The 16,540-nt window shown below is 47.2% G+C and overlaps 1 protein-coding gene across 7 annotated transcripts in view; it reads right to left on the reverse strand.

Moving 5' to 3' along the window:
- The window catches only part of CENPU (centromere protein U), a 620,628-nt gene that overhangs the window by 136,054 nt on the left and 468,034 nt on the right, over nt 1-16,540 (reverse strand). For all 7 annotated transcript variants that reach the window (XM_085641915.1, XM_085641914.1, XM_085641912.1 and 4 more), the window contains exon 11: nt 3,998-4,076. In XM_085641915.1, coding sequence (XP_085498041.1) covers nt 3,998-4,076 — 79 coding nt within the window. The remainder of the gene's footprint in view (nt 1-3,997; nt 4,077-16,540) is intronic.

Genomic DNA, 16,540 nt, shown 5'->3' on the forward strand with positions numbered 1-16,540 from the left:
AAAGTAACAGTAATGAACTGCGGCGTCCATATTCGTGATGAGGGACCTCCTGCACTGAATATTGCTCTAGTAAGATATTTACCTCCTTTCAGAGCAGCTTTCAATGATATTGAGAGAACTTTTGGATGGAATACAAGGAGGGGAATTTGAATCTCAGAGAATACTCATTCTGAACAATATTCCTCTGACACTCTTACAGATGGTTTACAATACTTTCCACCGTAGCGGGAAGAGAGGAGTTACTGTTTTGTAGGTAAGGTCCCAGTGGCTGCAGATGGTTACTGGCTTCCTTATCCTTTCAAGGACTTTCTTGCCACCTCTGTTGATGATGCGGTGTTAAGTGCAACCAATAAGGCGGGGGAAACCCACTGAGTGACGCACTGCCTGTTCTATTTACTTTGTAAATCCCACAGCCATTTGAGTGTCCATTTCTGTCTACATTCTGTTAATTTAATCACATTCATGAGAGTCAAATAAAGAATTACAGTAGAAAGGAGGGTTTAAAATCCGTTGCTCAGGTTAAGGTTTGATACTAGTCAGACCTCAAAGGAACTAAGGGCCATATGTAGGTAAATTACATTTACCGATTCTTAAATACCGAATTTTACCGATTCAGTATTTATGAATCGGTAAATGTAATGTAGGTAAATTATTACCGATTCGGTAAATATCGGTATTTAAGAATCGGTAAATGTCCGATTCGGTAATGGCAACTGGCTTCCCATTCATTCCTATGGGCCTGGAGGCCCATAGGAATGAATGGGAAGCCAGTTGCCATTACGGAGGCCCATAGGAATGAATGGGAAGCCAGTTACCATTACTGATTCGGTAAATACCGAATCGGTAATGGGGGAGGCAGTATCATGGGTGGCAGGGTGTCACATTGACACCCTGTTGCACCCCTGATTCGTCCATGTGTGCACATGTGGCGCACATACATGCCCTAAGGGCATGTATGTCTGCCACATTGCACACTTCAAATTGCACAAAAATGCTTTTTTACAGGTATTCGTCATTTACCATCAACTTTTAGTTGGTGGTAAATAACGAATCCCCACACCAACGAGACACTCCCCCTACATATCATTTCAGGATTCGGTATTTACCGATTCGGTAATTTTACCGATTCGGTAATTTTACCGATTCGGTAAATTACCGAATCCTGAAATATGCCCCCTACATAGCAAAAGCCTAAATACCGGTCGGTAACGGGATATTTACCGAAAATCGGCCGTTACCGACCGGTATTTGGCTTCCTACATATGGCCCTAAGTCTCAAACATACTCCATGACAATATCCATGGAGCAACAAACCTGAGGAACCTGCACCAGCACTGATGACTTGGTTAGATACCAGCATTCCTTCATGTAGGACTTCCTGAAAATCTAGCCAGTTTTTTCTTGGCGGATTTTCAGTGAAATGCCCTAGAGAATCTCAACGAGATCTATCATACAGGCAGAGTAATGAGGTGGCACAGGGAGACTTCAATGATGTAGCTGATGTCCTGCACATTTTCCTGCTAACTTAACCCATTCTCTTACTCTCCTGGTTTGGAGGAGCAATGGACGACGGAGCCACTCCATGTGATTTTGTGGCTGCCGATACATGATAGAATCTGGCTCAGGATCAGTCCTGAAGAACAAGGCATCTTGATCTGCAGGCTTATATTTTTTATTTAGCCTGGTGGAGCAGACTTTACAGAAGCAGTTGTTAGAATCAACTGCACTGCAGGCTTCAGAAGACCGATGTGATGAGGTCTAGAAGAAGATCCATGACGCAGGTTTTTCTAAAATCAGACAGCGAATAATCCCTGATGGTCCAATGATGATCATGAAGAAGGAAGGCATCTACGTGATCGTTCATGAGTGCAAGACTTGCTCCTACAAGACTGCCTTCTTTTCTCGAGCACATGGAGTTAGAAAAGGATCACTCCTATAAATACTTCTAGAATGAGGCCTTTTCCTTTTGTGTTGGCTTTTCTCCTTTGAGGGTTTGGAAGGAGCAGAGGTTGGAAAACATTGAAGTACTAGCGGTGACTTTTGGTAGATGAGGGGACGTCAAAGACACCACAGATGTCAGTGGTGCTGCAGAAAAAGGAGAGTCTGATCTCCGCGGTAATAGAGTGGAAGATAGGTTAACCACCAGAGTCACTTCTCCTAAAGAGGAGTACGTTCTCTAGTATTCCGAGCTGGAGGTATGATGCACACCCCTCTTTTTTAAACTAAGCCATTCTGAAGACAGACTCAAAGGTCTCCTCAGGTTAGACTTTCCTGAAGGTGAGATGCCGAAAGGCATCACTGGCGAAGGTAATGTTCATGGTGCTTCATTGTTCCTATACAACCGTTGATTTTGCTAATAACTATTGTTGTTTAATGTCGTTACAGGTGGTTAAGAAATGCCCCTGTTTTAGATATTTATTGGTGCAACAGATAGGACATTTCACAAAAAGTGGAGGCACTCTGATAGAAAAATTTAAAACCTTTCTGTCAGTAAATTACTGGACTACGCTACAAGCCCTAAAGCACACGGAGTCTCTCATTGCGAATGACCTGGTTGGTGAACTGAATTATCACACCTTTTCAAATCTGATAGACTGAAGAGACAGTTTTTTTCTATTAAAGCACACTTACTTATTGAAAAGCTTTGTGCATGTATATATCTATGTATATATATAATAAAGTGTTCCTATGACTATGATGAGGATTCCTCTGGATGAGAATTGAGAGGGCTATTCACAAAGGTGAACTTACACATGAGTAAATCTACAAGTGTACATGTATTCTTACACTTTAGAGTAGAGTAATTTTCCTACTTTTGGCTATTCACCATTTAGGAGTGTAACGTTAATCATCAGTGTAGACTTACATGTCCCCACTCCCTGAATTCAGGGGGAGGAGCATAACATACAAGTATAAAGATACTACTTGTAAGTTTTAAAACATAGGAAGAGATCTACACAACTGGGGTGGTGATTGCCCTATGGTATAGTAAAGGGAAAGTTAAAAAATGTATTAAACCAAAAATATTTTAATGGTAACTATTAACGTGAATTAATTTAAAATAGTGATTTTAAATGTGGAATAAAGAAAATACTACAGCATTATTAACTCATTTTTTTAATAACATTGGCAATTACTTTTAATATATTCAAATTAACATTGGGCCCAATTACAATGGTGGGGAAACCGTTAACAAAAGGCTGTCGGTGGTGGTCTCCCCGCCATCGTAACTAATTTTACCGCCCACCGTATTATGATGGCGGGCGGATGTGTGGCGGTCATAAAGCCCGGCCGCCACGCATCCCAACAGGCTCCTAGAGCCCACCGGTGCGGCGGAGGGGCTCATCGTCCCTACAATGGAGGCGGTACTTATCAGGCACTGCCGTAGGGATTGCGATGTCCCTTTATTCCTGCCTATTCATGGAGGCTAACCCGCCATGAACAGGCAGGTGGAAAGGGACTTTGGGGGTCCGTAGCGGGCCCCCCTCATCCCTGGCCCACAGACACGGAACTTGGGGGCACCTATGGTGCCCCTCTACATATCCCTGCACCGCATGGTGCCTGCCATGTACTGCAGGGATATGTAAAGGGTCCCTTTTTTGCATAGCGGCGGGTGCTGCAGCCAGCAGCACCCATCACAAAGCAAAACCTAGGCAATGCGAACGCCTCGGTGGCGGTCGCATTGTAATTCGTACTGTGGGACTGCCGCCTTGTAGGCGTGCAATCCCAAATACGAAACGATGGTGGATAGACTGAAGCCCGTCTGTCATTGTAATCAGCCCCATTGTTTCTTAAGATTTAAAGTGAAGAAATTCTGAATAAAGAATAACATTTGTATTTCGTTGTTATGTAGCAAAATTCATTTAAAGTTATTTTAGAAATAATTTAAAATAAACACATTGGAAATCAGCAAAGCCCGGGTGATGATACCGTCAGCAGTATTACAAGCATGTTGCAATTCAGATCAATTAAACATGTTGTGTTAAGGGCTACTTACAGTATCGGTGAGCTGTTTCTTTAAGCTAGAAAGTAAGCTATCAACGGTTCTCAAGCATACATCAGATTCCACTTTGTGTCTAAAGATAAAAATAAAAATAATCATTTTAGGAACCTTAAAACTACAGCTATGGGAAATAGTACTTTCTTTAATAAGTAGTCGCCGCTCTAGGAGTGTACCCATGTCAATCTTTAATTCTTCTCTGAAATTTAGAATAACCCATTGACACAAATGTGATTTTACATAATGTTTCAACATGTTATTTACTGTTGCAGGTGTGCTTTTAATTTCAAAGAAACCATCCATTTTGCTTAATGACATGAAGCAAGTCATTTGGTACACTCAGGATAGCTACTTAAGCAATTAAAGCAATGAAACATTCTGCCATTGGATGAAGTAGTCCCAGAGCAAAGCAAAGAGAAACCCATGTTCGATCCATAGAATAACTCTCATAATTTGTCTACGTCTAGCAGTTGTTTTTAGAAGTGCCCAGATGAATGATAAAATGAGGTAAGTAGGTAATGCGGCTTTCACCCAACACATATAAAGTACAAAATCCCTTGAGTGTGGATCACAAGCTAGCATTCTCAGGCTACAAGCAGGCATTCTCAGGATTTCTCCACAAATCAAATTAACCTATCTACTTACCTGTAGCTCTAGCTCTCCAGCATTGGTATTTTCCATATACAGATATGCGGACTCATTAAACACACAAAAGGTGATGGGAGGAGATGATGCACTAAGTCTAACCACTGTGAATCTTTGGGCTATAGGAAGGGTGAAACCATGCTATGACTACACAAGGAGAAGTAACTTAAACTGTGACGGCAATTACTGTTGTTGACAAGCTCATATTTTGTTTGATATATTATTTTACTTTTGAATTACAATTGTCAATATGTCTTATCCAGTATTTGTTTGCTGGTTCTTTTGTTTATTTCTCTTGCATGTCTGTTTATCTGTTATACTTTGCGATGGATTGACTGTTTAAAAACTCAGCAAAGAAATGTGCAAAAAATAAAAGAACTACTGGCAATCGTTCAGGGTAGCATTCCAACCAATCATTCTTTTTCTCACCATGCCACCTCAGTTTGGACAAGGCCATGTGCAAATCAGTCTTGACCCTGCTGCAACAGAAACAGGCCAGCCCCTCCCTGAAACAGTTCTAGATCACAGTAAGCATTGGACCACACCGGAGCATAGCCTTGCCACTTAGGGCAGTACATGAAACACACAGAAGGACTTCTGTGAGGGTCGCCAAACAAAAGGATTTTTTTCAGAAACATTCAATTGCCGTTGGGCCATTATAGGTTTCCATTTCCCTATTTTCTTCCTTATTAAAATAAATCTAGAATAGAATCCATGATACCTTTGGGACAGTCTACTTTGCTATTTTCAGGAGGAGTAGCTACCGCAAGAGCAGATGTTTTTCCTTTTTGGGTGAATGAACTGGAGGTTTCTGTACAAATTTGCCAGTGGTCCAATGTAATGGACACTCATGCGAGGCAAAAAAGGAGATTCTCCGCTTGACCTGATGACTCTTGGATGATAGAGAGGGGTAGCTGAGAATTATCAAGTTCTTTTTGGTTGTGCTCTTCTGCCTTCTAGAGGAGCAGCCAAAGCCTTGCGTTTAGGTCTTGTGTCTGGGGAGTAATAAGAAAATCGTTGTTCTCCATACAGAGTGAAAAATCCTCTTAATCCATGTGATCGTATGCCACCACAAAAAGTAGTTGAACCAGGATCTCTATACTGCAAAGCCCAGAGGGATCTTATAGTATCTAAAGTAGACATGGCAGGGTTCTTAGATCAGCTTTGTGCCACTGCCAAGCCACAATCAAAATCTAAGAGAAAGTCATCAACAGACACCTCACCATCGACCACTAACTCCTCAACACTACTTAGTCTGGTTTCAGACCCAAACACACCATGGACACATAAAATGAAAAAGCAAAAGGGAACACACTGAGGACGGTCTGGAAAAACTCTGGAAAAGAAAGGCAAGAACCGTTCCACGTTTTGCAAATTTTATGAAGTCATAGACAGAATTCCAATGTTTATAGTCAGGAGGTGTGATGTTTCAAAGTTCAAAATATTCTATTAGGAATTTTTATGAGCACTAAAGCCAAGCCAACCTGTGTTTCACAACTTCTGAAGTCCTATCTTACTTCTTGTATTTAAAAAGTATTTAAGGATTAACATTTACACAAGAGACAGGGGTGTGGCTCAGCCGCGGAAGATGGCGGACTCAGGCTAAGTCGGCTCTGCATTGCCGAGCCGAGATCCGGAAGGAATCACCGTGACCCGGGTCCCTGTAGACGTCCAGGCAAAGTGGCGGCAGGTGACAGCACCTGGATATGCACTCTAATTTGCTCCTGGGTGACCATATGTGACTCCCCAGAAACCGCCAGTGAGTGTGGCCTGCTGGTGTGGGGACCGAGAGGCTGGGCTATACCTCCTGACGTCGGCACACAGATCTGGCATTGGAGGTGACAGACACCCTGCCCCGATGGTGCCCTCGAAAGCCGATGCTGCCCAGGGGCGACACCCTGGCTAGAGCCACCTTACGAAGGGTGGCTGTTGCCAGGACACATTACTGCATGCAGAATGCCGGCAGGAGTGCAACCCTGGGGCAGGTGCGTAATACACCTCTTGGCCTTCCTCCAGCCGGGCTCCAGCACCAACAAAGTGTTTACTTCTACGACGAAGCCCTGATGTCGGAACCCTGCAAAACCCCACTACTATAGCCTCGCAGGTCCCCGTGGTAAGGGGGCCGCTCCAGGGACTGCTGTGGGAAGCAAACCTGATCTTTGGGCCTGTGGTCACGCTGGGTCAAAAGCAGTGCTGACAGGGCACCACACCTCCCTACTGGATGACCCTCTGACTCACATCGTAGGGGATAGAAATTCTCGCCACTGGACTTGAGGTGGGGGGCGGCTGGACACAGCGTGCCTGCCCCTAAACAGGCTGAGTAGCCCTGGAGGACCTGTGGCCTGGCTTTCTTCCTCCAGCTTGACTTCTTGGCCAATGTGTGCTGATACTTAAGAGGAGTAGCCGCCAAGAGGTTCCTGGAGGTGACCCCACTGTGGAAATGTGGATTTTCCTGATCCGTTATGTCCCCTATCTTGGACCCCAACGGTTCTATATGCATGTTACAAGTACATGTATGTTCCCTCCAGTTCCAGTTTCTAAGACGCAAACATATGTGTGTCTACCGTCAACATGTTCTCTGTCAGATCCGCCATCTATGGGCTGGATATTCGATTCCTAAGTATGAAAGGCCACCGACTTTACATGGCTAAGTTACTCCATTTTTACAGTTCAGGCGAGTAGGCCCGATTCTGTCCTCAAAGCCTTTCCCTGCTCTCTGTCTCTGACAGCTTCAGCTTGAGCTCGCATCTGTATCCATGAACTTTGTCCTACTCCCTGTGCAGCTAACGGTGCCTGCCTCGGCTAGTTTTCGCCTGTCTGCCAAGAAGTTGTATTTCACCTTCGAATTATCTATTTTGCTCTTCAGCCGATGCATTCCTGTCCAGTGATTTAGGTAAACATTTCCTTTAGCTCACAAGCAAAGGACTCAGCCTTTCCGTCCTCCTGCAAGTGATTCATAGCCCTGTTGCCATGGAAGGTTTTCTGCCCCTCGCATCTCATATAGACACTTAGACGCTTGTACACGCACACAGTCAGTATAGAATAGATTCTGTCCGAGAGTCTCTTCCTTGTGGATAACATAGTTCTTTAAACATAGGATGTTAGATATGATTTGGGATTAGGATGACTTGACCCCAGACTTCTCGTCTCCACATGTAGAGCTAAATGTCAAGTCCCCTTCACCCCCTAGTTGCACGTCAATTACACGTCATGCTGCCGCGCGCGCATCTATGCCAAGTATTATCTTATAGATCCACCTATGTCTGATAATTCTAACCAATCATGTTTCTCTTATTCCTTATTACACCTAGTTTCGATTATGTCACTGTCACGTCATTTTTCTTATCAAATGTTACGCCTTCTACATTCGTTTCATTGTAATGGAATTGAGTGCGCTGCACGGGAGCAAGCATGTTAGTGAACAGGGGCGGGGTGCGCTGCATGTTGGGAATGTTCTGTTACCCAACGGAGTGTTGCGGAGGGCACGGGAGCTCCCTAAGAACCGCCCTGTCCAGCGGAGATGGTGACAACCCTACCCTTGCAATTGACCTCCTCCAGAAAAGTCACCCGGACTGCTCGTGCCCGCTGCCCACGGGAGGAGTGGACTGCACAGTGTGTGGCTGGTTCCCACTGGTTTTAGCTACGGAAGGGGGGCACCGGCGTGCGGGGACTCCCACCGACCTTGGAGGTCCAGTACAGTATAAATGTGGAGTCGATGCCGTCCTGGAGAAGTGTTGACCAGTGAGTGTGTCCTCCAGGGACACGGGTACGATCAACTGGATTTGTGTGGCTGGCCCCTCCTGCTGGTCTCTGCCGGGAGGTCTATCGGACCGTAACCTTGTTGTACCTTAGTTTGAAAATCCAGTTCTAGTGGCCCCCAGCGACTGGTGAGTAAGGTGGACAGGACACTACTGTCTGTGTTATCCCCAGCATACGAAAGAGAGGTGGCTTGGACTACCGTTCAAAGGGCCTCCTCCCTACAAAGGCGTTGAACAATCAAGACCTGGAAATAAGCACTAAAGAGACCCCCCCAACACAGTACTGCATCGTTGTCCCTTCCGGACTTCACAACTCAGACTGCTGATTACATCATTTGAACATTCATGGTCTGGGAGGGGGCTTAGACCGAAGCACCCTCCTGGGTACCACAGTGGTTTGTATGTGGCTGCTTTCTTTTGCTCAGGCTGCTGTATTGTTTCTCCCCTCGGTGCGGGCGCTGTCGGGGGTTGGAGGCGGGGTGGAAGTGTTGATTTAGTAGTCCCCAGAGACATACATGATGGGATGGTGCCGATTTGGTCAGCCTACCATAGGTACAGTACAATGCCATAGTAGTTATGGGTCGCTATCACTTGCTGTTTGCTGCCGGTTGTTTCACTTTATATTAGGGTTTTACCATTAGGAGGGCACAAGTGTAGATACCTCACAAGGGTATCCCAGGGCACATCCCCTCTCGCACGCGCTTGCATCGCTGTAGACTGGCGTAGCTTGTAGGCTCCCTTAGTAGGAATTTGTTCGCTGTTTGGGCAGTTATACCACCGGATACCACCCTGGGATGTTTTTTTTTAATCATTCATGTTTGTTTAGACGATGCAGATTCAATGATCAGAAGGCCACTGTTAAGGGAGATAGCATCCTCAGAAAGGACTTTATGATGGGTGTTACTGTGCTGCTCTGGGGAGGTCCCTCCCAACCACCCCATACACCCACCATACCCCCGGTACACTACACACAAACGAGTAGTATTAGTATATTGTCCTGGAATGTAAAAGGAATGGGAACAACAAGCAATACATTAGGCGGTGTGGAGCGCAAATATCATTGCTGCAAGAGACTCATGAGGCTCGGCGACCAGCAACAAAAGCGCTGGCTGGAACCGTCTAGCCGGGGTTTGCAAGAGGTGCCCTTGTGTGGGATCAACCGGGAGTCGCATGCAGACAAATAGCTACTGACATAGACTCTGAGGGGCGGAATGTTTTTGTGGAGGGGCTGCTTGATGGTAAGCCTGTATTATTGGGTAGTATATATGCACCAAATACAGCCCAGCCGGCCTTCTTGGCGCATCTGCCCCTCACTCTTTCTAGATGGGCCTATGGTCCCTGGGTGGAAGTTGGCGGTTTTAACTGTGTCCAAGAACCGCGCCTTGATCGGTTACACCCCCCACTGTAGTACTCTCCGGTGGTGAGGGCGGCAGCGTGTTTCACACAATGGGCGATTCTTTGGTCGCTACAGGCCAACTGGCGGGCATTATACCCGGGGTCCCGTGAATACTCTTGCTACTCTTCAGGACACGGCCTACATGTCAGGCTAGATTACATTTTTTGCCACCAAACACTGCAGTTGCAGGTGCCAGATGCTGAATACCTGGGAAAAACCTTCTCAGACACAACCCCCTGCTAGTACATATTAGGTGGGGGGGGGGGGCACCACGACCCCCAGTCTCTACCTGGAGGTTGCAACCTGCATTACTAGAAGACCACGTGTTCCGTGAGGAAAAAAGGGAATCCATCTCCAAATATATTGCAAATAACTGGGACACAGCCACCACTAGAATGGTGGAGTGGGAGGCTTTGAAAGCAGTACAGAGAGGTCGCTGCATAGGAGCATTAGTGGGGTCAAGATCTACTCTACACAGGGATATGCTGAAGACTAAGGCTCTACTGGGATGAAAGGAGACCGCAGCCAGGTTAGACTCTGCAGCGCTGCCGACACAGATTGGGACTCCCAAACACCACACACACTTCATAGAGCAACTACGGTGCATTGACTTTAAAGCATACCGGGCTAGGATGCGCATAAAGGGTGCTAAGTTTCTGGACTGGCTCCTTCGCAGCGTGACACTGTCCCATCTCATCACGATGGTTAGAGACCACCTGGACCAGGTGTACACTAACCAGACGGCCGTTCACGAGGCCTTGACAGCGTATTACTGCGGGTTATAGGGCCCCCCACAGACAAAGTGTCAGACAGACATCGTAAATTTCCTAGCTGGTCTAGACCTGCTTGCGCTTGACCCTCTGGTGCCGCGGATGCGAACGCCCAACTAGTGGTGCAGGAGATACACGGGGTGATTAGGGGTGCGGCAACACTCAAAATTCCGGGGTTGGATGGCTCTCCTGCCGAGTTCTATAAGGCCTATGAACCTTTTGCTAACCCCCAAGCTGTAAGAGGTCTATCAAGCGGCCCTGAGTGAGGGGAGATTACAACACTCCATGCTCAAATCCCTGCTGGTATCACTGGTAGAACCAGACAAAGACCCGGTGGAGCTGACTTCCAACCGCCATTATCTATGCTGTGGATGGACTACAAAATCTTAAGCAAGGTTGTGGTGCTTCGCCTATTGGAACACATGCCACACCTGGTTCGCAAGGACCAAAATGGTTTTATCCCGGACAAATCCACCACACTCAATATTAGCAGGCTGCACAGGATGATTGAGTTGGCCCCGGGAAGATGGCCATATGCTGCCTGTTTAGTGCTGGACTGAGAGAAGGCTGGGACTGTGTTTGCCACTCTGTTGAAAATGGATGTTGAGGGTAGACTGCAAAGTTACAAATGTGTTTTTTACAACGAGCCGACCGCTCAAGTTAAGATTGAAAAATATGTATCACCCTCTCTTACAGTAAGCAGGGGCACTCACCAGGGTTGACCCCTCTCCCTGTTACTCTTCGCCCTGGCAATAGAATCGCTGACACACAGGCTGCGCCAGGAGGGTGATGACTGGGGTGTCCTTCTGGATGATGGAGTCCATATAATGTCATTGTATGCCGACAATGTGCTCCTTTACATTCGGGATATCTGAAGGGGGATTACTGAAATAGAGATACTAGCGGGATTCCGGCGGGTGTCAGGATTTGGAGTTAGCTGGGCAAAATCTTGCGTTTTCCCCCTTTGCGCGGACTGCCCCCCACATGAGGTAATGGAGGGAGACCAGGTAGTGAGATGGGAGCCTCGGGTCTTTCGATATCTGGGGATCCGTGTTTAACACACCACAAAAGATCACATAGAGGGGAACCTGACCAGCGCCAAATCCTCCCTACGACCACAGATGGCTTTCTGGAGCACTCTACCGCTCACTGTCCAAGGATAAATTTAGCTTTTCGAAATGGTAATACTCCCCTGCCTCTTGTATTTCTTTCATAATTTGCCAGTGTTCGTGCCTCGCGCTACCTTTGCAGAGCACCACACCATGCTGGGAGGGTTCATTTCGGATAAGGGCAGGAGATGGATCGCTCTTTGTAGACTGCAGCTGCCAGTGGAAAAGGATGGCCTAGGTGCACAATATTTCAAACATTATTATATAGCAGCACAGCTGCAATGGCCGGCATGATGGTTGGCTGAGAGGCACATTTTGACTAAGGTGGGCGAACTGCCGTCGCACAGAGCACGAGCAATGATAGGATAGATGATGTTCCCAGGAGCACGGGCCGAGGGGCAAACGGCCTAGTGAGAGCGGCTTACCAGAGCTATAAGAAAAGCCTAAAGCTCATGCTGGATAGGATCCCATAATCTCTGACCATTACCCTGAGCTTCTTCACGCAGTTCCGCACATGCATTGGTGAGGAAGGGTTTGCAGCCTGGAGTGATGTGGGGGTGTCCTCGGTGGGGGACCTATTCAGAGACCGGGAGCCGATACCCTTTGGCCAGTTGTAGGAAAAGCACGACCTATAGATGGGTCATTTTCTGGCTGATAAGACACTTTTGCCTGTGGAGTATCATGGACACTACACAGGAGCAACACCCATTGACCCATGCCCTGATTGTGATGGGGTATGGTCGGAAACTGGTAACCTGGTTCATCAAAGCTTTGGCCCGCATGACCATGGACCTTTTATTACCCCTCTGCAGTCTATGGGAAACTGACAAAGGTCGAGCCCTGACTCTCAAGGAATGGAAACGCGATGTACACTATCCATGCAGAGTGACCCATATTGCCAAATTCCAGTACATTCAATTTAACATACTAAACAGGACATACCTCACTCCGACCGCCCTACATAGAGTGTTCAGGTCCTCCTCTCTTTACCCAAGGTGCCAGGCACCTAGCTCGGATCTAATACATATGTTTTGATTGTGTCCGGATGCTGCAACATTCTGGTCCGGAGTCACAGAAATACCCACCACGCTAACGGGCTGCGACGGTCTCCATATCTTAGAGGGGGCTCTGCTGGGAATATTTAAGAGGAAGAAAGAGCAAATGGTGTCCAACCGCTTCATAGATTTGGTGATGCTTATCGCTCTTCGAGCCATCGCAATGCACTGGAAGGCCGCCGCACTTCTGAAACTCCAATACTGGAGCGCAGCAACACTCAAGTGGGGCAGGGCAGAAGCAGCCGCCCTCGCAGGGAAGAAGTCAGGGGCCTCTGCAGGGTACCCATTGCCGACTTATGGGAGAACATGTTACAAGAATTACAGGACATGCAGGCTGCTCTCCAGGATGGGTGATGGGGGATGAGCATTTAAGGCCCACTGACATACGCCCAGGGACCTACCAGGGGTGGCGCCACCTAGTTCCGACAAAGTTACTGCCCTGGGGTGCCTGGTAGACCGGGTGACTGTCGTTTGCGTTATCCTTACGGGAGGAGGGGGAGCTCTGGAACTATTCACAAATGTATTCTGATTGTTTCTTGTGACTCTCACACAGGACACCACAGGATTTACCCATCATTGGATTGCATGGCATAGAATATGCTGTCTTTATAAATGCCCATGATGTATCTGTGTTCTGCTATCATGTTTGGTTTGTGTTGACATTATGTTCTATAGCACTGAACCACGTACTCCTGTCATGGAATGTTATGTATTGTATTGTGCATCTGATACTGCCGTCTTGGTAGGACGGAGGTGCATGTTATACGCCTGATGTTTATAAATCAATACAAATTGGTTAAAAAAACAAAACATTTACCCAAGAGATAAGAGTTGAGGAGGGCGTGGCCAGTTATGATGGCCGATTAGACATGCCTCTCCGTTGCTCCTGGCGTGGACAGCATAATCCTACTGCATCCTACTCTTTGATGCACATTGGGGCCCCAGCAGAAATCACAATTGCGCCCCTTCGGTATACTGAGGCTGAAACCTGTGACCCCAACACCACTAATACATGGGGATAAGAACCCCGAGAGTGATCTGAAGTGAGGCAGTCCAAGGGGACGGCAGGGACCTGGACACGACCGGAGGCGATCACAACTCTGGCGGAGAAAGGGGAACTGGGGAGGAAACGAGAACCCCCTCCACCCCAGAGGCAGAGCAGAGGAAGAGGAACAGGCCCCGGACGGGGCCAGGGCGAACTGACTGACTAAGGACAAGATAGCAGCCATAAAAGATGAAAAGCCTGGTGGAAGCCTGCGGCCACAGCCCTGAACGAATAACGCAGGCCGACTAGAGACTGTGTACCCTGGGGCTGGGGCTGGGTCCCTGTAGATTGCGTTGCCGCTAGGGATGGTATTTGAGTACCCTACAGAATGTGCAGCACGAGAAGCCCAGGAACTGCCTACCAGGCCTGAGTGAAGAACGCCGGGCTGAGGCAATGAATATTTGACAGGCTTTGTCGATGGGACAGCAAAAGGGTGACTGCTGTCCATTGAAACCCAGGTGAGGTCCAGCAGCTGGTGCCAGTGCAATGCAGGAGGCCAACAGCACAGAAAGGAAGGCCTCGGGTGCCCCAGCAGAGTGAGGTGGGCAAAACAGTGCAGTGGGAAACGCCACTGCTGTCCCCCCACCAGGCAGCCCTAACTGCAAGGGGTGCCACAGGTGGTACCTGTGACAGCTGCAACCAACGCAATATTAAATCCCAGACGGTAGCGTGGTGGGGAGGGCTTTGGGAGCCCCAGTGGAGCAAAGTGAGTGAAGCAGAGACTCGGGGAACAAAATACCACCAGTGGGGAAGAGACCCGTCACCAACCCCAGGCCATCCTCACCATAGTGGCACTGCAGTAGGTCCTTTGCACCTTCGGGAAGGTATTGTCAAGTTACGGGTGGAGAAAGGAAACAGTATGCTGCTGTAATAACCAGCAAAAAGCCGCCAGCAACATGCGCATACTGTAGGTGGTCAAGGAGAGACCACAGAACACCAGGCACAATACAATGAGAGCCCACCTCTGAGTAATACTAAAACACAACTACGTCTGCCTCTGTGTGACACAGAGACTGTGTCTTGCAGGGCTGCCCTCATGATGAGTAGGGAGATGGGAGCAAGGGCTGCACAGACTAATAGGATTGAGCAGTACACCATCACCAGGTCTGAGACCCTGACACCTGACCATGAAAGGTGACCTAGCCCGGAGCTCAGAGAACAAACACAAGCCACGGCGGAAATACTAGCTGCAATGCAAGGCTCTAGAGCAGCAGTGGAAAACAAGATGAACATGATGGCCATAGAGATGAACCATTTCCATATGAACATACGAAATTTGGCTGACAGTCACATGCACAGAGGAAGATGTAGCAACCCTCAAAAACTAAATCAAGTCCCTTCAGACCACGGTGGTGGGCCTAAAATGTAGTGCAACACAAATAGAAGAACGAATAGAAGTTGCTGAGGGGTGCTCAGGATGAAATAATATACGCCTAATTGGGTTCCCGGAGTGGGCAGAGGGCTCCTCAGCGGAGCTCTTCTTAGACGTTTGGATTGTAAATACGCTCAAGCCCAAACAGCTATCTAAATTGTTCTTGATCGAGTGTGCTCACAGGGAACTAGCAGCGTTACCAAAACCAGGAGCACCACCCAAAGCAGTCATAACTAATTTATTCAACTACAGGGCCCGGGACATAATACTTCAGCACGTACGCACACAGCCTCCACAGGTACAAAGACAAACAAATGGAAAATGCTACTTACCAGTATGCATCTGTCCTTGGCATGTAGAGCTGCAGATCCACACACTTAGCATTGGATCGCCATCTGGTGTTGGGCTTGGATGCTTGCACCTTGTTGTTGTCTTGGAAGAAGTCTTTGTAGTCACAAGATAGGTGACTCCTCCCTTGGGACGATAGTGCGCATGGGCATCAACTCCATCCTCAGATTGTTTTTCGCCATGATGGGAAATAATGGAGTTAGTAGAAAAGAAAAGGATGTCCATGTGTATATATTTAAATAAGACAGTACTGGAACAGATAAAGGTCCCGGGGAGGTGGGTGGGCGTGTGTGGATCTGCAGCTCTACATGCCAAGAACAGATGCATACTGGTAAGTAGCATTTTCCGTTCGAGGCATATGAGCCGCAGATCACACACTTAGCATTGACTGTACAGCAGTGTCTCCCCTAGCGGTGGTCACCTGTATCGGTTGCAGTAGTTTGAAAGAGTGTTTTAAGAACAGCTTGGCCTTCAGAAGCTTGTTGTTTGGCCTGCACGTCAACACGATAGTGTTTAGTGAAGGTGTGTGTTATAGACCATGTGGCTGCTTTACAAATATCTTCTAGGGGAATGTTCCCTAAGAATGTCATGGAAGCCCCGAGTTTGCGTGTTGAATAAGCTCTAGGGGGAATTGTTAATGTGCGTTTAGCCTTTTGGTAGCATATTTGGATACATTTAACAATCCACCTTGCAATCCCAGCTTTGGAGATGGGATTACCTTTATGAGGTGGGGAGAAAGCTACAAACAATTGTTTTGTCTTTCAAAAGGATTTAGTTCTGTCAATATAATAAAGTATAGCACTTTTGACGTCTAGCGTGTGAAGACCTCTCTCTGCTACAGAGTCTGGATTTTGAAAAAATACGGGTAACTGCACTGATTGGTTAAGATGGAATGCAGAGATGACTTTAGGAAGGAATTTTGGATTTGTTCTGAGAACCACCTTGTTACGATGTATTTGTAAGAAAGGTTCTTGTATGGTTAAAGCCTGGATCTCACTCACTCTTCTGAGAGAGGTGACTGCAATAAGGAAAGCTACTTTCC

Source organism: Triturus cristatus, chromosome 2_2 (genome assembly GCF_964204655.1).
Source record: "Triturus cristatus chromosome 2_2, aTriCri1.1, whole genome shotgun sequence".
Lineage (NCBI taxonomy): Eukaryota > Metazoa > Chordata > Amphibia > Caudata > Salamandridae > Triturus > Triturus cristatus.